The sequence below is a fragment of the Mustela erminea genome, chromosome 2 (assembly GCF_009829155.1).
Source record: "Mustela erminea isolate mMusErm1 chromosome 2, mMusErm1.Pri, whole genome shotgun sequence".
Lineage (NCBI taxonomy): Eukaryota > Metazoa > Chordata > Mammalia > Carnivora > Mustelidae > Mustela > Mustela erminea.
The window spans coordinates 37603425-37624984 of record NC_045615.1 but is presented as its reverse complement, the minus strand read 5'-3'; the positions used below and the strand labels follow the sequence as shown (position 1 = coordinate 37624984).

Sequence of the window (21560 nt, the reverse complement as noted above, 5' to 3'; positions counted from 1 at the left end):
TTCAGGATTGAATCCAATGACCTGCCTCTGTTGACTGCTATTGCCAGTACTCATTCTCCTTACGTTGCGCAAATACTCTTATAAGCTAAAGCTCAGGACAGTTCTTCCTTGGAAGAAAAAAAAAATCAGATTCTCAACCGAAGGTGAAAGGAGTAAGCTCTCTGTGACGTCAAAAGCATGAGAAGAGCAAACAGAAACAGTCATTCCACCGCTTTGTTTTGTTTTGTTTTCTTGCTTTCAAGCGGATGCTTCGTTGGATGACTTAGGTTTACTTGACATTATATCATTTGTGTTTTTCGTGAATACTGTTTGGCCTTTTGTTACCCACGAATCAACAGAGAGAGTGACCTTTTTGGTAGGAGGAAACAAACACTACAGTAAACACTAAGCTGCTGGTACAGATCACCTTGTGTGTTTGGGCAGAATGACAAGGGAACCAGTGGACATACCATTCCAGTAGGACAACATTTCAGAGTTTAAGCATGAGCTCTCCAAAATGGAGAACTTCATTTTGCAAATGAAGCAAATGGAAGCTTCATTTGCTGTCCTAAGAAGACAGTCAGAGCAAGGGATTCCAGGGCAGAGTTTGCTTCTTACAGAAGGTGAAAGCAAGCAAGCCGCATTGTGCCATCTTCCGCTCCGGTGGCTGTAGGCATTACTGCCTGGCAGAAAACAGGAAAGAGGATCGACTGTTGGGCAGAGGGTGCTCTAGGGACCCACTCTTTCCACATCTTGGAGTTTACCTTGTTGCAGATGCAGCCACAGGTAGGTTAGAGACGGACTGTTGGTGCAATAAACCCAGGAACCAATGTAGCATCTTAATCTTATCAAGATGTAGTTCAGAGCAGCAGAGTGCACAGTCTGATACCATATGTTTTATCCTCATACTTTAGAGCTTTCAGCAGCCTTTTTAAGAGAGGCCATTTACCAAAGTTATTTCTATAAGCTCAAGAGTGTTTCTCTTGCTAAATTCTTCCAGCCGAAGCCACTTTCTTCCACAATAGTTAATACAAACGACTGTTTGTACTTTCAGAGGCACAGCGGGCCTAGCAGGAAGTGAACCTGCAACAGTTCAGGACGGCTAATGAAAGAAATTGGTTTGTACATCTACCAACAATCCATAAATGATCTGTTGTTACATTATCATCTCTGTGCCTTCTAACCCGTAAGTCCTTTGCAAAACACCTCTCCAGAAATTAACTCACCCGTGATAAAATTTGCCGAAATGATAGATTGTTTATTAGCATGGTTCACTTTTTCAGAAACCTTAATGTGAAAGAAACTTTACTTGGTTTACTGGCCATGAACCCTGGCCATGTCAGACCACGTACTGATGTCCAGGGTAAGGGAAAAGACTTTTCAAAACTGGATTGTGAAAAGACCGGCGCTAATCTCACACATCAGAACATTGTTAGCCCCTCACAGATCTTGAGTACAATTGATTATAACCAGGCTCTGATTTCCTTTCACTGTCGTAGAAATTAATTCCGGTCCTTCTCGTGTACCCTTTTGTACCTAAGATTATGAAGTAACTTCCCTTTTAGGGGTTAGAATGACTTCAGATTTTTTATTTGATAAAATTCGGATTCTGAACACCCAAGTTCCATAAATGTCTATTCTTTTACAAATGCAAGTTAATTGTTTGAAAGAGTATAGCAGCAGTACCAATGGAGAAAAATAGGTGTAATAATTCTTTAGGAATAGGTCAGAACTGCTGCCTTCCCTTCTCTCTCTCTCTCTCTCTCTCTCTCTCTCTTTTTATGATGTGAACTGTAGGTGGGTGCATTAAGGCTCTTAAGATCTTGGCTTTTTATTTTACGTCTTTCTTTTACAGGATTGAAGTTTTCCGTCCTTTTTATGTTTATCTTATTTCCTCTAACATCTGAGTTTGGTGTTTTTAAGTCTCCAGCTCCGTGACATCACTGCTTGCTGGTGTGGTACACAGAGAATGAACCTCACCTCTGGCTCGGCTCACTCATCATTTGTTTCTCGTTATGTGTGAATAAATTATGATAGCTGATGTTACAGCATTCCCATCTGTACCGGTGTAGACCATTCCCCTCATCTCTCTTTCCCCTTTCCTTGTTTACATGTTTTGAGCACTTTCCCTCATTCACCATTTTCCAGGGATTCATAGAAAATAACTAGAAACAAAACTAGTTTCATTCAAAATGTGTATGCATAGTGGCATGTTAAAAATTAGACCCATGTAGGGGGAAATTGGGTTTAAATGGCTAATTCTAAACTCCACACATAAAAATTTAGCCCAGTCCTCTCAAAGCCTGAGAAAATTTAATTTGCCTCTTAATCTACTGTTCTGAAACTCTCTCTTGGAAAACATCTATTGGAAAACTACAGGTGGGTCACATGTGGGGGTTGTCTCAGTGACACTCAGGATTCTAGTCAGAACCTAATCCTCACATCTTTGCCTACAAAAACAGACCAGGAATGTTGCTGCTCTTTTATAATCCTCCTTTAAATAACACTCAAATTTTGTCTTAAAATTCAACCTCTTCCTGAAAGTGGAAAAGAAAAAAAAAATCTCATGGAATTGCGTTCAAATACACCCACACACACCACCCGGTGGCTTCATTCTGTCGTAGCCCAAGAGGCAAGAAAGGGATCCCGCCTTCTCCCAATGCCCACCTCAAGAAGAAAATTAAAATGAAAACAAAACAAAACAAAACAAAAAGAGAAAACTACCTCAGTTGACAGGATTCCACCTTTAGGGTTTCTTCAACTTTTAAGTCTTACCTGTTGAGTGTAACTTTTGTAGCATCTTGCTTTTTTAAGCAAGCTAGTGAGGCATGACAGAGCAGAAGTGTGTAAATGTTACTGTGATGGACCTCTTTCTAGCATGTTGCAGTTTTATTTTTAATAGATTGACGAGTGATATGAATGTAAAGATAATTGTGTATGTTTAAACATGACAATGAAAATTTAAAATGTAGCTTCCATACTTGTGCATAATTCCAAAGTATTTTATTTTTATCAGTGTTAAATAGCTTTTTGTACAGGCTTCAATCCATTTTTCTGAAGTGTGCTGTTTTTTAATAAAAGTAACTATAATCTTTTCACATCCCATGGAACTGCCGTTTACACATCACAACTTTTTAAACTTACCATATTTTTCAAAAGTAACTTTTTTGGAGGGAGGAAAGTCCCCGCTTGCTAAGTGATACTAAACTGTTGTTTAGGCTCTTATAATTAGGTCCTGAGATTTTATAAAAAATTTAGTCTGTAGCTTTTTAGGTTATTCATTAGAGTTGGTTGTACATAAAAATAAAGAATATAAAGTGACCCTAAAATTCTTTTAAATGTCTGGATTTTCCCACTAATATGTACTTTTGAAAGTATTTTGTTGATGCATACTTTCACCATTAAATTGAAAATTCTTTAGCTTCTCTTGGTAAATGTGAACCATTTGTTTTTTATTGTGCTGTGGGGGAAGGGATATTTTAATATAATATTTACCTAAATCAAGCAGCCCCCTCTGAGTGTTAATTTTTAAATGTCAAAATTTTGGTGACCATATATCTTCGGAGCAAGATTGCAATATGTTTAAATTTAAGTGGTGTTTAAAAAGAGAAAATTCTGGGATTTGTTATTATTGACGCTCCAGAAGACAAATTGATAGGACTTTATATTTTTGATCAGGTAAATATCAATGTCAATGTATAGAAATTTTTTCTTAAAATTTGTTCTTGTATTATTTTGATCCATTTTTCTGTGGCATTTGGTGCAATAAACCTTTTGAATTTATCTTGAAGATCTTCTCAGTACTGCATGTGACTTGTTTCATTTAATCTTAGCTCTTAAAAACTTAAGAGGTCTCATTTCCATTAATTCATGCTGAAATGAGTAGTTATATATGTCAGTGATTTTCAGCAGGGTTGTCTTGGAAGTGTAGGGACATTCTTGGTTAGCATAAGGGTGGGTAAGAGTCACTGGCACATAGAGGATGGGGGCTGAGGATGGTAAGAGAAATGTCTTGGAATGTATGGACACCCCCACAGAGTGAGGAATTGTCCCCCCTCCTGCATGACTTTTAAATGTTCTGCTGGGCATTCATGTGGGTGAAAAAGCTGTATATAATTATCTAAGCTAAGAATTTAATTCTGCTTTACATAAAAGCCAAATGTGTTTTTCACATGATTTTGATATATGCTGAATTTTCCAGGAATGCCACCGTTGTATAAATTGAGGGAAGGTTTTACTTTGTAATAAGATTCAGGGTTTTTACAAGAATTAACATAAACTTGGAAAACGACATTAACAATAGCTACTGTATTAATGAATTTGAGTCATTTGTATATCCATCTTTGCTTGTAGCATTCGTGGAGACTACATATAGATGCAAGCCTCTGCCTGCTTCATTATATTTTCTATTCTAAGCTAGTGTTTCAATGTCTCCTTATTAAAATATATTTTAATGTTATTTTTAAAATAGTACATCTAGGGCATTATGTTGATTTATTATAAATTATGTGTGTAAGGAGGTTATATTACTTATGAATTTTATTTTAGGAAAGTAAAGGACATTATATAATATTTGCTATGTAAAGGATGAGATCATCCATATATATATAGTCTCAGGAAAAAAAATGCTTTTAAGTAGAACTTTTGAAACATATATAATGCCATACTGAATTATGTCATCTCAAAGACTATAGGAAGAAGTAACCTTCGGTATTTCCAACTCCTTTTGGATTAAATGAAAATTTCAAAAGTGTTTTCCATATTCCCTCAAGCAACTTTAAAAGTATTGCATTAATAAAGAACTTAAACACACACACACACACACACCACATTGCTTTTTGGTTCTGTGGGGCAGGGACAGTTTTGTTAGGAGCTTCATACATGAGGATTAAACTCACACTTGAATGAGATAGGTACCGTGATATTTCGGTTTACATGTCAACTTGGTCAGGGCATGGTACCCAGATATTCGGATCGAACATGAATGTGGAAGTTGCTATGAGGATATTTTTTAGATGTGATTAATATATTTTTTTAATTTTTTAACCTTGATTGATACATCACCTCCTTTAATCCTTATCCGCTCCCTTAGCATTCAACAAATATTTAGATGCTAGGCACTGGTTGAAATGCACAGGACAGAGGTGGAAAAAGCAGTCCAAGTGGGGTCTTCCTGGTAGCTGAGGGGGTGGGGGGGGTGTAGGGTTACAGACAAAGCAGCTATAATAACATCAGTGCCTGTGGCAGCTACAGAGGAACTCAAAACCAGGTTGGAAGACAGAGGGGCACCTCCGGTGGGAGTGGGAAAGGAGGTTGCTCAAAATGGGCCCCATGTTAGGGTTTTTTTTTTTTTTTTTCCTAAAGATTTTGTTTGACAGAGAAAGGAGAGAGCACAAGCAGGGGGAGTAGCAGAGGGACAGGAAGCAGCAGACTCCCAGCTGAGCAGGGAGCCCAACAAGGGGTTCCATCCCAGGACCCGGAGATCAAGACCTGAACTGAAGGCAGACACTTAACCTACTGAGCCCCCAGGCATTCCCCCACCCCCACCCCTGGCCATGTTAGGTTTTATCAGGACCTGGTTTTCAGCGAGATGAAGGTTCAGGGAAGTGATTGACAAAAATGCTGTGTCTCCAGAGTGTTTGCTACTTGAGGACGGACTCCTGCTGGGCATTGATAGCCACAGAGGCTTCAGAGCTAACCCGTCAGGAAAGTGACTTTAGAGTCCTGCTAAACACTGTGCTTCCCCCCAAGAACAAGTGAAAAGAGCAATCATCCCCTGCCCCACAGGAGGGAGGGAAAGCCCGGGAGAGTCACACAGCCAAGAGCCACAGCAGGGTCAGGCCGGGACCATATATTATCTGCCAAAACCATCGAGTTACAGGCCTCTCTCCTGCAGACCCCTGTGTCCGACCAGCAACCCTTCTCCCCTCCAAGGTCTACGTCCTGTTCTTAAGGCTCCGTTCTGGTAGACTCCCATCAGTTAGCAAGGCTTGTGCGCCAGGCACAGGTGGTGTCTTTGGACAGGGTGAAGGTCGCAGATCGGCCGCCTACTAGCTGTGGGACACACTGGAAGAATTTCTCAGCCTCTCTGGTCGCGGTTATCACAGCTGTGAAGTCAGGGTTGTAATAGCTTCAAGCTGCTCTAAGGTCCTGAGGATCCGAATGGATACCGAAGCCTGCAGAGCCGTGCCTCTGGCTCGCCTGCTGTGCGAGCAGGGTTCTCTTCCCGCAGGGGGCACAGACCTGAGGAGTCCAGTAGGCTGAGGGCCAGCGCGGGGCCAGGCTCACAGTCCTCACCGCTAACCTCAGGCCTGGCGCAGAACCAACCGAGGAAAGAAATAGAGAAGCCAGGGAGAGGGGGAGGGGCTCCGTGGCGCAAGGCGGGAAGGCAGGTGGATCGCGCAGAGACCCACGCGCAGTCAGGCGTTCCCGCCCCCGCCCTAGTTCGCTCCGGGGCCCCAGGTCGCGCTCTGCCTGGTGGCCTGCGAGGAATGCTCTGGTCGTCGATGTGCAACTCTGGCCCAAGGTTTTCTTGAAACCTGAGGACTGCTCTAATCCTGCAGCTCCCTACAGCAGACGGCGTCCTGCCCCACAACCCCAGCTCTCCTGCCTTGGGCCAGGAAACTGGGGGCGATGGGGGTGGGGGTGGGGTTTTCCGCCTCCAGAGCCCCCGCCCGCCCTCGTCCTCTGCGGGCCGCGGTGGGGATCCGCGATATTCACATTTAACTGAGTAGATTTGGAGTAAAGCAGATTACCCACCATTATGTGGGTGGGCCTAACCCAGACACTTGAAGGATTTAAGGGGTTGATGTCGCTAAGGAAGAGGGAATTCTACCTGTGGACTGCCTTTGGGCTTGAGCTGCAACGTCACTCTCCAGCCTGTTGGCCTACCCTGAAGATTTTGCATCTGCGAGACTCCAAAATCGTGAGTCCTTAAAATCAATCAGTCTGTCTGTCTGTCCATCTTTTTGGTTCTATTTCTTGGGAGAACCTTGACTGATAACCGGTACTTCAGCTGCAGTCAGATGATGTATAGGATGTCCCCCCAAAAGGAGTTGGGTAGTCAGAATATTGTCATACCCGACTGTAAGTAGTAGACTTCGAATCGAAGATCTCTAACACGGCACCGATTCCTGTCTGACTGGCTGACAGGCAAGTCACAATAGTGTCTGGATATGTGGGGCAAAGGAGATGAGGGAGAACAGGAAAAGCATGAATGAGAAATAACCCTCTGGGATGGCAAGAAAGGAGATGACACTCCTTCAGAGTGGGAGAAAAATGCCCCCTTCCTGTAAAAGATTAGTCCCTGCCATTGAATGTTAATTCCAAGAGCTGTACATCTCCCTCTGCTTTCTGGGGACCTCAAGACAGCGGTTATTGTTCCTTTTTCTCATCTGTAAGTGCTCAATCTACAGACTTTTCTATTCTAAGTATAGACAGAAATTCTCCCATGTTTTGCCCTGTGTCTCCCTGCCTCGTCGTGATCCCAAATCTCTCTTCCCTTCGACAACTGTGTTTTCTGGAGAGGTTATTGGGCCCTCACTTCTTTGCTTCCTACTCATTCTCTATTTGTTGCCCCCTGCCTCCCCTCCCCTCACCGCCCCGATGGCTCACAAACTCTGCAGTGCAGTTTGGCCTCCACTTCTGTTCCCATAGAAAGAGCTGTCGAGTCTACTTTCTCTGCGTCTCAAATGCGTCATCTTTTCTCCTTTCTCTTGCCTTCTTTTAATTCCTCATTTCTCAACTGAGTTACCAAAATGCCTCAAAACTCGTCTCCCTGTCATATCAAACAGGTCTGATCAATCTTCCAGGCTGATGTCTGAACCCCTCCAGAATGAAAGCTTAACACTATCAACTTGTGTTTGAAAGCCAGCCCTGTAAAATCCAAGTTCCTTGGCACTGGACACTCAAATGCCCCAGCTGGTTCCTCTTTCCCAGCCTCCTCACCAGATACTGCTCTTTGCATATTATTCAGCTGGATTAAACCAAAGACACTACATTAGTGTTACCTTTGCCCAGCTGTCCGTCCTTCCTTATCTCCCCCTCCCCTTTGGTCCAAGCTCCTCCTGTTCATAGCTCAAACTGCAATTCAGTATCAAATTCTCAAGCACCTTGCCACTCAGGGTCTGGACTAACAACAGCTGCTTTTCCTGGGAGTTCCATGGAAATGCAGATTCCCAGCCCAACTGATTCAGGATCTGTGCCTTCCTTCGACTCCTAAGCGATGGATATGCATTTTTAAATTTGAGAATTATTGTCTTTGGATTCGATGTGAGTGAATGGATGAGGGAGAGGAAGTACCCATCACTGAGATTGTGTCCCCGTATTGGAATGACAAGCGGGCAGTAAGAACATCTGCAAGCAAAGAAATGAGATAGGAATGGATGGTGTTAAAAGTGTATGTAACATACATTTGACAACACATAAGTAGCTATTATTTATGTGAGGAAAAAATTGAACCAAAAGTCAAGAAGGGAAAATAACATATACTATCAGATAGAACTTGAAATTAAAAAAATAAAAAACTGGGGAAATATAGTAGAAGCAGTTTAGAAATGTGCCCAATTTTGAGAGCATTTCGTTTTGGATAAATGAATACATGAATGATATATACTGTTAAATATCATAAATTGCACTTTTAGAAACATTGTAATTAGGCTCCAAACTTAGAGTTATAAGTAAAGGTACAAACTCAAGAATGTGAATATGAAATATCCCCATTTTCAACCATCTACCTTCATGAGAAGAAGGATTTCCATCAAGCCCCCAATACCATTGACAGTTATTTAATCTTCTCTATTGAGGCTGCTGCCCATGCGTGGCTTGGATTCCTTCAGCGTAAGAGGAAAATGTGCTGACATCCCCACTATGTACAGTGTTATAGTCATGGCAGCCACTCGTTGCGGGCCAGGGTAAAGCAGTATGTTGGAGGCTTTACACACATTGTATTCCTTCTTTGCTTTGGAACATATAAGAACACTTGCTTCACGTTATTTTTCCTGAAGAGGACTTCTATTACAGAGGGGCAGGCTTGAGTACATATTGAAGTATCATTCACAAAAATCCCGTGGGCTGGTCCAAGAAATGGACTTAGGGAACAAGCTTCTAACATGTATCTAGAAATTTAGAAGAAAGCCTAGTTTATAAAAAGAGAGATTATTTGGGGGGTAAAATAGTATTTTGTCGATCTCTGGAAGGGAAAAGGTGTGACCAGGTGCTCAATTAAGCTTCCCAACAATTAGTTAAACTGACATCAGGTGCCTCTTTGATGTGACGCATTGAGAATGACATAATGTGACTTAGCTGAGATTCCTGCCAAAAACATATAACCTGAATCTACTTGGGCGAAAAACATCAGATAAACCCAAATTAAGAGATATTCTACAGAACTGGTCTGTACTGTTTAAAGATGTCAGTGTTACAAAAGACCAAGACTGAGGAACTGTTCTAAATTGAAGGAGACTGAAGAGACATGAAGACGTAATGTATAAAATCTAGATTGGCTCCTGGATGAGAAGAAAATACAAAGGACATTATTGGGTCAATTACTAAAATTTGATTATGAACTATAGATAATAATACTGTTTCAATGTTAAACTGTGGATCTTATTGTACTGCAGTTATATAAGAGAACATCTTTGTTCTTAGGAATACACTCTGAGGATGTGAGGGCGATCTGGCTGCGACATCTGTCACCCCATTGATCGCCAGGGTTGATTCGGCTGATCTGGCTGGCTAGGCGGGTGTCCCCTTCCTCCCTCACCGCTCCATGTGCGTCCCTCCCGAAGCTGCGCGCTCGGTCGAAGAGGACGACCTTCCCCGATAGAGGAGAGGACCGTTCTTCGGTCAAGGGTATACGAGTAGCTGCGCTCCCCTGCTAGAACCTCCAAACAAGCTCTCAAGGAATACACTCTGAAATGTTTAGGGTTAAAGAAGAATCATGTCTGCAACTAAACCTTAAATGATTTGGAAAAACAAATATGTGCGTGTGTTTATGTGTATATATGCACACATACACATTTAGAAAGAAAGCATTAAAGCAAATAAACAATGGACTCTTCAAAGTTCACTTTGTACTGTTCTTGCAACTCTTCTATAAATTTGAAATCATTCCGAAATGAAAGTCCTTTTACAGATTTTTTTTTAATGCACAAAAATATCTCAATTGGATTTAGTGAATGATAGAAGGAGGCCTTTGGGATTTTTGAATTTATGATAGCTTTACACAAAATTAGTACAGTGATAGAGAGTAACTAGCCCAAGCCTCCCGCACAACCATTGCAATAAATCATTTCATTTGGACCCAGCCCAAAATCAGACCACAGAGGAATGTTAGCCGCTGAACTGCCCCCCCCCTTTTTTAATACAAAGTGTCTCTGGGGTCAGGACCTACCAAGGAGGACTTCCATGGCTCCCTCACAGAATGTTTCAAATGGATATAATTAATTGCTAATGAATCAGATCTCTAGTGACAGAGGGCAAACAATATTCTAGGGAGTTGGCAAGATTCTTGGATGGAGCAAGGAGACGCTCTCATGTAGGAAATAAGAAGGTCTGAATTATTCCAAGCTATCCCTTTCCCTTTCTATCATGAAACTTAGTTTCATACAACTCCATATAGAATGACTACAAAGTGCATTTTGTTGTGGGGTTATGCTAATTGTTGCTGATTCACATATATTTATTCATTCTTTCCTTGACTCTCATGATCACTTTATCAGATATTTAGTGCAAATACTATTCGTTTTACTTCTAAAAAACCCTGTAAAGGGGGGCATCTATGTGACTCATTTGGTTAAGCATCTTGCCTTAGGCTCAGGTTGCCATCCAAGGTCCTGGAATCAAACCCAAAGCCCTGCATCCGGCTTCCTGCTGAGCCAAGAGTCTGCTTCTGCCCTTCCCTCCCAACTTGTGATTTCTTCCTCTCTCAAATAAATAAATTATCTTCAAAAAAAAAACCAAAAAACCCTCATTAAAAGTATGGAGTGGAAAATCAAATGCACTTTTTTAAAAAATTAAAAAGCCACACAGGGAAATTATGCAACCTGCTTAAGATTTCATAGATAGCAGTGGGAAACACTTGAACAACTATACACTTACTCTGCTAACCAGTCTGCAAGAGTTTTGACATGGCTATAGATTTACCTCCATTTCACACACTGAGATCTTTCTCAGCTTTTGCAAATCAAGGAGATGGCCGTTCTCTTCAGGTTCACTCATATGACAAAGAAGTAGTTGTAAGGACTGAACTCTACAACCTCTTGTTTTTTTCACCTATAAAGTGGGAATAATACCCACCTACCCAAAGCACGGACGTTACTGTGGAAATCCAATATTAATTCCAAAATGTTCTGGTAGGTTACAAGGAGCTATAAAACTGGTTATTAGTAGTAGTACTACTAAATATCTTTCTCTAATTCATCTTAAAATAATTCAACATTTTCTGTGATGATTCAGAAAAGCAAATGATGGTACCTCCTCCTTTCTTGGCACCTTGGGCAACTTAGGTGATCTGGAAGCTCTTGGCAATGCTGTTGTGCTCTGCCTGACAAGGACAGATCTTCTTGAATTTCTCTCATTGATGTTCTCATAATCTCCCATATGCCAGGCAATAGAACCACGACTGTATTTTCCTTGCATATCCATAATCTCAGGTTTTGGTTGCCTGAAATTGGAACAAATTGGTTGGTTCTCAAATTCAAAAGATCTAGAAACAAGTCCTTTAGTTTTCAGATAGTTGAGATTTGTCTGTTTCCCTCGATTTTTAGCTGTGTGGCTCGAGAAAGTTAGGGACCTGAGCCATCAGCCAGCATTCTAAGAAGTTTCCGAACTCTGCCTCCTCCAACAGATGTGCAGCTGTGGAGGCTCAGGAAACTACCTCCCAAGATAGATACTAATCTAGGAACCTTGTTGATGAATTCACCCCTGTATCATAACTGATCTTCCTTCATTCTCTTTCCCCATTGAGATCCTTATCTAGGTTCCAACGTGCCTAAATTAGAATACTAAGTCCTGATTTCCCATTACAAAGGGCCAGCCCTGGGGAAAAGCAAAAAGATCAAAGGAGAGAGGATTTGCCAACTCCTCTGGAAGTCTGTCGTTCTGAAGAATCTCTTAGAGCTTCTTACTGTACCATCCGTTTTCCTGAATGCTCAGAGCCTCTTGGTCACTACAAATTTCCCTTCCTAGCATCTGAGCTTTATGGGTTCCCAAGTTCTTTGGACAGTTTGCTTTACCCTTTGTTCATTTGAGAAGATAGGTGCCCTTACTGTATGCCCGGCACCCGACGAGGTGGTGGGGAGACAGCAATAATGGGCAGACAGCAAACAGGTAAGTCAAGTATTGGGGAAGCATCATGAAGAAAACTAAAGCCAGATAAGGAATAGAAAATGCCAGGCATGCTGTTTTTGTGGGGGTGGGCTGAGGAGTAGGAGGTATCCCTTGAGCAGGGAGCTAGATGAAGGGAGGGAGCCAGCCGTTCTCACAGTGCCCTGGGGGTCGGGGACACTCCCTCCCACTCCCTAGAACCACAGATCCCTGCACTGGGCAGGAGCTGACCCAGTCGTTCTCCAGCAACCCTCCGCTGACACTCCATAGCCTTCAGAATGAAGTCCAAATTCCTTAGCACAGCACACAAGGGTGTGTGCTGCTGCTGTTTGTTTTTCATCTGTTTTCTTTTTTAAAATGGTTTGCCCACTTGGGCCTTTCTGGTCTGTACTCAGCACCTCCCTCCTCCCAGACACCCACACAGCACTCCATTGTGCGCTCACCCGTCCCTCTGTGAGCTCTGAGGAAGTCAGGCTTTCAGACCTTCAGCCTTTCTGCTACAACTTTTCCTTTTGCTTGTAATTCCCTCCCTTCTCCTCCTCTCCTGACAAACTGCAGCCAAGGCTTTAAACGTCACCTTTTCTGGAAAGACTCCTTCCTTATTCCTGTTAGGTAGCCTTTTTTTCTCCTCTGATAGCACATTGCATTTGACTTCTTTTGTAGAAACTATCAGCGTCTGCTGAAATGTCTAGTGCAGCAGTCTCTCCCCCTCTGAACTCAGCGCTCCTTAAAGAGCCCAGAATGTCTCTTTCATCACAGGATCCCTAGTACTCATTACCTGGCCTGACCCACCGGGACTCTCAGCTTGTCTGTGACGGGAGGGAGGAAGGAGACCAAAGCTGAGTTCTGCTGAAGGTTCCTTCCCTCTTACTCTTTCCCACTTGCCTGCTTCTGCAGCCTCAATCTCTCTCTCTCTTTTTTAAGGATTATTTTTTGTTTATTTGAAATAGAGCATGCAAGAGAACAAGAGAGAGAACCAGGAGCAGGGAGTAGAGGGAGAGGGAAAGCAGACTTCCCATAGAGCAAGGAGTCCCAACCTGGGACTGAATCCCAGGATTCCCGGCCGATCACCACCTGAGCCTAACTAAGGCCGATGCTTAACCCCTTAACTGAGCCGCCCAGGCACCCCTCCTGCAGCCTCTTCTTCCCTCCCACCACCAGCAGGTGTAAAGGAGCAGATCACAGTCTGGTTTGTCTGAGTGCTTTTATTTACAAACACATATTAATAGCTGGGAATAATTCCAAGAAAGTTTAAAGGACAAGAGAGCTAGTGAGTAAAATGTATGGGGGGAGTGTTGTTTATAGTTTATAATAGCTTGATGAATGATATGCAAATGTGCCATATTTTCTATAAAAATAATGTACTACAACTGAAGGTAGTATTATACTGTATATTGTCAACCAACTGGAATTTAAATAAAAGCTTGAAAAAAATTAACAAAAATAATGTATCACAGAAATAATTATACTGTACTAATAGAAAAGGAAAATCCTTGTATGCAGTTTTTTATAATCTTCTATTTTAATTTCAGAATATCCTATGTCCCTGAATCTTGAATTCCCAGGAACAATGGAAAGCTAAAAATTAGTTGTGTTTCAATGGGTTTAAAAGTCTTATAAAAATAATAGACACAGTAACTGTGGAGATTTACATACACCATATTGAACTTAAAACTGAGCCACAAAAGTTGAAAGAGGTAAATCCAGGAGCAGAAGGTTTAGCTCCAGAATGATTTGGGGCATAAATGCTAGGCCATCAGCAATGATTTGATGTTATACAAGCACACAACAGCAAACACACACACCAAAATAGATAACAAAGATTGTTAGTGTAACAATCTTACTATTCTTATGTTAAGCAGGCCCCTAAGGGTCAGATTCTTTTCTTTTTGAAACAATTTCAAGCTTATAGAAAAGTAGAAGCACATTACAAAAGCTTTTTTTCCTGAACAGTTTGAAAATTTGACATGATACCCATCACCCAAATACTTGAGTGTGTTAATTTCTACCAATAAGGACATTCTACATAACCTCAACATAACTAACACAATCCGAGAAGATCAACACAAGCAATAAAAGCAAAAACAAGTAAGTGGGACTACACCAAACTAATAAGCCTCTACACAACAGAAGAAATCATCAACAAAGTGAAAAGACAACCTACAGAATGGGAAAATTTATTTGCAGACCATATATCTGCAAAGGTGTTAATATCCCAAATATATATCCAACATAATTCCTACAACTCAATAGCAAACAAGAAATAATAATCCAATTTAAAAATGTGCAAAGGACCTGAATAAACGTCTTCTCAAAGATAGACGAATGGCCAAGAGGCACATGAGAAGCCTGTTCAACATCAGTAATCATTAGGGAAATGCAAATTAAAGCCACAGTGAGATATCACCTCATGCCTGTTAGAAGGGTCATCATCAAAAAGACAAAGATAATAAATGTTGGTGTGGATGTGGAGAAATGGGAACCCTTGTGCACTGTTGGTGAGAATGCAAATTGGGACAGCCACTATGGAAAGAGTACGGAAGTTCATAAAAAAATTAAAAATAGAACCACCATATGGTCTAGCAATTCCACTTCTGGGAATATATCCAAAGGAAACAAAAACACTAGCTCAGGAAGGTATCTGCTCTCCCAGTTTCACAGCAGCATTATTTGCAGTAGCCAAGACATGAAAACAACATTAATGTCCCTCAATGGATGGAGGAATAAAGAAGTTGTGAGATACACACACACACACACACACACACACACACACAATGGAATATTCTTCAGCCATAAAAAATGAGGAAATCCTACCATCTGTGACAACATGGAGGGGCCTTGAAGACATTACACTAGGTGAAATAAGTCAGACAAAGACAGACAAATAATGTTTGCTTCCACTTATATGTGGAATCTAAAAACAAAGACTACCAAACTCATAGAAAAAAAATAAATCAGACTTGTAAGCAGAGGTGGGAGTTGAGGGTAGGGGAAGTTGGAGGAATGCAGACAAAAGGTAGAAGCTTCCAGACACAAGATACAGAAGCACTAGGTGTGTCATGGCAGCATGATGACTACAGCTAACACAGCTGTGTTATGTATGGCAAAGTTGTTAAGAGAGTAAATCCTAAATGTTCTCTTCACAATGGAATTTGTCTTTCTTTCTTTCTTTCTTTCTTTCTTTCTTTCTTTCTTTCTTTCTTTCTTTTTTTATATCCACATGAGTTGATGGATTTTAACTACATTTACTTGGAATCATTTCATAATATATGTAAATTGAACTATCATGCTCTACATCTTGAACTTATGCAAGGAGGTATGTCAATAATTATTCCCCAATAAAACTTCAGGGAAAAGCAGAGGAAATCAGAAAATTAACGTGTTTGTATTGTTATTACCTCATCCTTTCAGACACCATTCCAGTTTCCCAATAATGTCTGTTTTGCAAAAGGATCAATTTAAGAAGCACACATTGCATTTGGTTTTCTCATCTTTTTAGTCTCCTTAAATCTAACATCCTTTCCTAATCTTCCTGTGACTTTCACACAGCTTTGGTACTTTGGGAGAACACAGGCCAGTTATTTTGTAGATGTCCCTCTGTTTGGGTTTATCTTGTGTTTTCTCTTGATTAGATTCAGGCCGTGCATCCTCAGGCAGAAATAACGCAGGACGGTGATGGTGTAAAATTACCTTTCCCATTCGTTATTGGTATTTTGTATTCAGAAATACTTCAGTATTTTGGTATTCAAAATACTTTGAATTTATGTAAAAACTTCATCCCATGTCAAACATTCAGTTAATTAATTAACATCAGGATGGACTCAGGATTTCCTGTTTTGTGCATTGGGCTATGATCCGTTCATAACATTCATTTTGATGCTCAGATTGTCCCAGATTCAGCTAGAGGGAGCTCTTTTAATCTCACTTCTGTGTCCTTTTGATTGCCCCCATCATTTTGGGGGCATTTCCTTACTTTTTAAAACGAAAAGGTGTTCCAGGTTCATCTTTCCTTTCTCCAGTCCTGGAATAATCCATTTCTTGAAGGAACTCTGGTTCCTTTTAGTGGAAAATGGGATTGACAAACCAAGATCCAGGTGCTAGATATTCCTCTTAGTGTTGAGGTGTCACTGTCACACAACCTTCTCAGATAACATTACCCAGGACTCATTAGGGTGTGTGTTCTACTTTTTTCCCTTTCCATATTTGTAGCTCTCTTCTCCTACAGTGAGAAACCTGATTCCCATTCTCTTTATGTATTTACTTATTTGACTGGTTTTCCTGTCGATAACCAGTGTCTCACTGCTACCACCACCTCCCTCTCCACTTTCTCCTCATGTTCTCCTCATGTTCTCCTCACCCCATTTAGGACCCAACACCCCAGTCCAGGATGCCCTCTTGCAGTCTTTCTCACCCTACTCTGAACTACCACAGTTTGTCTCATCATTCTTTGTTAAAAAATTAACAGTTCAAATAATATAATGTGTCAATTCTGGAAATGAGATTTCTTTCCCCTCCCTAGAGCTTGATGTTGCTATTTGTTGTTTTTGGTGGTTGTTTAATGACTTTCCTGGACTAATTGTCTAAATTTTGTCATGTGTACCTCCTGAATTTTTTGCTTGGTAGCTTAGTGGTCCCCTAATGATTGGGTAGAAATTTCCTTAAATGTCTCAAATCAATATGTCTTCTTGCCTTTGTGTGTGTTGAGGCATACCTTCAATGCTCTGGCAGGCAGCTTATAACTCCACCTTAGCTTTCATTTCCTACTTGCATAGAGTTTCAAGATTAGCCAAAGGCGAGAGATTAGCACCTTCTCAGGTTTTTCCTGAGCGTGTGCACAGCACGGCACACGTTCATAGCCTTCTATATTTCCAAGAATATGTTGGAGCCTTTCGAATTCCCCTATGGATGTCTCATTGCCCAATTTTTCATTTTAAGATTTTTAATCCACTCCTTCTTTGCCCAACCAGTGTTGTCCCCTCAGGCAGCTGTGGTATTAAACAGTAACTGCTAATGATTTTTGACTGATGATTTTGAATCCCCATAAGATAGAGCTGTTCACACAGAATCAGGTCAAATAATGACAAGCCCTAAGAATGGGCTTTTTCCAGGGATTTGCAAGATGGATCAAATGTGACATTTCTCTGAGTATGACACTTTTCAAGGAGCTTCAAACCCATGGTTCCCTTCCAGTGACTAATAGGCTGCTTGTTTTCTTGTTTTCACAGCTAGTATGGTTGTGAGGCTATTGGTTTTTTCAAGGCAACCGTGGAGCTGGCAAGGAAGGGTGGGAATAGAGCAATTTATTTTTTGTATTTTTTATTAAGGTTTTAATGTAATTCAACTATACTTAACATACAGTGTTCTCTTAGTTTCAGAGTACAATATAGGGATTAAACAATTATATACATTACTCAAGTGTGGTCATAAATATACTCTTTAATCCCCATCACCTATTTCCCCTATCCCCCCACCCACTTGGTTACCAAGTGGTAACCGTCAGTTTGTTCTCTATAATTAAGAGTCTGTTTCTTGGTTTGTCTCTGGGGAATACAGCAATTTAAATTTAAAATGCCCAAAGATCATTGTTCTTTCTGAGATTTAGTGATTTTTCTTTTTTTTTTTTCAGTGCTTTTTCCTAAATAAATTCTTCATGGATTATTGGAAACATTTATTAACTTCCAGTGCTTTGAAAAAAAAAATAGGTAGTTTTGATAATTTTTGCCATTGGTCTTATTTCTTCTTGGAGGAACAGATTTTTGGAGGTACTTACTGCACCATTCCCAAAGTGCTTCCTGAACTAAATCATTTTAAAGTAAAATGGAGACTCACTATTTAAGGAGGAATTGCCTGTGTCTTCTGTTTCCATTTCTTCATTTGCACCTCCTCCATACGCTGCATTCCGTTTTGTGTTGCCATTACTTCATTGTGATGATTCTCACTTCAGCCAACAGCAACCTCCTTTCCATCTGCCGGATCAAATCATCTCTTTTCAGACTTTCTAGTATGACTTCCCAGAAGCTTTTGCAGTTGTTGACATTATCCTCCTCCCACTTTTCCACTTGGGCTTCAGGAGCTCTTCTCTTTATGTCTCTCCTCCTCTTATATTACCTCATCTACCCATTTCCTTTAGAAGAATCTCTTATTCTTTTTGCTCCTTTATCATTGGTATTCTCCCAGAATTCCATCCTTGAATCTCATCTCTTGGTATACTACCACCCATCTCCAAACCAGGAAATGGTATTTATATCCAGGGACCCAATCAACATCAATACACTCATGTTTGAAATTTCTGCTTTCACCTCTATAACTTAAACAGAAATTCCAAGCTCCTTTCTGATCATAGCACCAGGATATCTCATAGCTAGTAATAATTTCTTGCATTCATTAAGATATAAAAGCTTCCAGACACTATGCTAGTTGCTTGAGATGTATTACTGCTAATCTTCATAATAATTCCCTATGGTAGATATCATTTTCTGCTTTTTTACATCTGAGGTTAGATTGATTAAGTAATTTATCCAGGATCAAACAGTTAAAAGCTGTAGAGCTGGGACTTGCACTCAGGAGTTGTTGGATTCTAAACTTATGTGATCTCATCTGTAAAATGGGGATATTATTAAAATACTACCCTTTATGAGAGTTAAATGAGTTAATACTTATAAAGCACTGAAAATAGTATCTGGCCCATGGTAAAAATTCAATAATGTGTTGGCCATTTATTGTTTCTCAATTTATCTCCCCATTTCCTATCTGCCTCAAATACCCTCTCCTTCCTGTATTTCTGTTTATGACTTAACCAAATATCCAGCCACGCAGAAGAGACCATCAGAATTGCGTTTGATTTTCCCCATCTCCTCCATTCCTCCACATTTAATTGGTTGCCAAGTGAGTCTTTCTCTAAATCATCTTGTTGTCCCCACCTCTACCATTCTGGCTCCCTTCATTGTGATGGTGACAATATCACTTAACTTGTTTTCTGTCCCTCGGGCTCCCCTTTCTCTGCTCGTCCATTCAGCAGTTTTCTACACCCCTTATGTGCCAGGTATCCTTTCTCACACACAGATTTGATTATATAACTTCCTTACTTAAAAACATAAAAACAACAGTTGTTGCCTACAGAATTAAGCACAAAAATCTTTAGCATGGAATTCGCAATAGTACACAATCTGGACCCTGTGCTGCAATTCCAGTATTGCCTCCCACCACACCCCTAAACCAGTACCCTGTTTGAGCTACACCAGACTCCTAGTCATTTCCTCAGCACATGGTAAGGGTTCACTCCTCCATGCCTTTGCTTATACGATTCCTTCTGGCTGGGTGTTCCTTCCCCAGCTCTAGTTCTACGCCCTCCTTTTCATTTCCCAAGCAGCCTTCATAATGTAGCTGGTGTTACCTCTCCTACAAAGCTTTCCTGAATAGCAGCCTGACCTTCCACAGTGGGCCGCAGTCATGCCCTCCTTTGTTCCCCGTACTACTGTTACTGTGTTGTTCATACCAATTATACTTGGTGTCATCGTGGTGACTCTCAGTAAATCTGTAAGTAAAGCGAAGGAACTGTTTCCTACTTTTTTGTGTTTTCAATGTCTAGCAGAGTTCCTGACACAGAACATGTTTTCCGTCAGTTTTGGTTGCTTCAGTAAAGACAGTTTAAAAAAAAAATGCTTTGTCATCTTCTCCAGCGAGAGGGTCTGTGATGGTACATGATAGAAGGTTTGGTGTGAGGTGGAATTGATTTAAATTCATACTCTCCCTGTTGTTGTTTGAATTTTTTAAACCGCAAGCGTGTTTTATTTTTATAATAAAACATGTCTGAGTTTTCCTTAAAAATTGTTGGTTACTTGGAAGATGACCAAAATTGTCCTCGCAGCCTGGGCAGCATAGAAATGGGCTGAGAAGATAAAACAGACTTCAGCGCTAAGTTAGGAAGTGACTGGCTGGGCCTCGCTTATGTAACTGTCTAAAACTGAGGGGACAAACAACTCTCATTTAGACTCTTCTGCCAGAGAAAATACTCTGGAGAGCTGAGGACAGGGTTCTGCTAGGGGTGGGGCTCCGCTTGGTCTTCGGGGTTCCCGCCTTTTTGTGACTAGAGTTGGACCCATAGGAGGCTCTAGGGCAGCCACTTTGATTCATGACTGAACAAGTCAATGAAGTTTCAGTATGTTGGCGAAATAACCAGCCTGAATTAATATGTTTACTTAAACGGATCAAAATAACTGGTTACTCTGGATATTGACCACCCAGCATCGGTCTTGCCCAAAAGTGAAGCTTTTTCCACTATTTGGACATCTTTTGGATTCCCTTTGGTTGGCTAAAAATAGTGCTAATAAGTGGTAAAATTACAGTCTTCTGGATTCCACAGTTAAGGAAACAAATTACTAACTGTTTAGGTTCCAGTGAGTCAGTCTGGTCGCCTAATATAGACCCAGAAAACAGTTACTCACTTGAGTTTCAAATAGAGAAATATGTGGAAGCGTCCCTTGAGGGCCTCAGTATTTTCTGTGTAGTGTCAGAGGGATGGAACAGTGCCTCTCTAGCCTGTGAGGAGACTGGTGCTGTATCTGGTCACCATATATGGTGACTGAACGACCGTATATTGTCAGCATCTAGGGTGACAACCTATGTTCTCAGCACATTAGTTACCTTAAGTATTTGCTTTCTCACAGGGCCATTGATTTCTGCTCTTTCCACTTCCAGAAGTACTCAAAAACCATTGATGGCACATGGAAATTTTTGAGAAACACATTTAGAAAGGATTTGGCAGGATCTCTGCTTTCTGGGAGACTAAGCCTTCTCTCCCTGTTATTTTCTCTTTGGAATATTCGCAAGAAAATACGACCCCTGTTTTTGAAAGATCTTTCTGAATTTATGGTGTCATCTACACCTAAAGTCGGAACCTGCCAAGAAATTACCATTAGGCCTTTAAAGATGTTTTTAATTGTATTTTTCCTTTTTTGAATTGGCCTTCTACATAGATGGAGTGGGTGTTCCTACTGACATAGGCAGCCACATATGTCGTGTGATTTCAGAGACACCAGCTGCCCGAGAAAATACTCCCTTCGACCCTCCCTTGCTGTTTCCTTTTATTCCACAACCAGAGACCAGGCTTCCAGCGCACACGGTTGGGGAGAGGCACTATAAAGCATTTTACCTGGCCCTTCTAGAGAGAAGGGGCAGTACCACAAAGGAGGAGCTGAGGAAATTGGGGTGCCCCAGGTCAGCTTTAGCCATATCCTTGTTTAGTTAAGTCCAAC

The 21560-nt window shown here is 41.0% G+C and overlaps 2 protein-coding genes across 8 annotated transcripts in view; one reads left to right on the top strand and one right to left on the bottom strand.

Moving 5' to 3' along the window:
• The window catches only part of FNIP2 (folliculin interacting protein 2), a 132951-nt gene extending 129188 nt beyond the window's left edge, over positions 1-3763 (top strand). For all 6 annotated transcript variants that reach the window (XM_032332664.1, XM_032332661.1, XM_032332663.1 and 3 more), the window contains one exon: positions 6-3763. In XM_032332664.1, the coding sequence (XP_032188555.1) occupies positions 6-84 (79 nt within the window). In that variant the 3' untranslated portion in view covers positions 85-3763. The remainder of the gene's footprint in view (positions 1-5) is intronic.
• The window catches only part of C2H4orf45 (chromosome 2 C4orf45 homolog), a 95927-nt gene that overhangs the window by 4230 nt on the left and 70137 nt on the right, over positions 1-21560 (bottom strand). The window contains exons 4-5 of one of the 2 annotated variants that reach the window (XM_032332670.1): positions 11455-11644; positions 9522-9636 (exon numbers count right to left, since the gene is read on the bottom strand). In XM_032332670.1, the coding sequence (XP_032188561.1) occupies positions 9586-9636; positions 11455-11644 (241 nt within the window). In that variant the 3' untranslated portion in view covers positions 9522-9585. Of the gene's footprint in view, positions 1-9521; positions 9637-11454; positions 11645-21560 lie in introns of those variants that run through there. The other variant, XM_032332671.1, reaches the window with a different exon arrangement.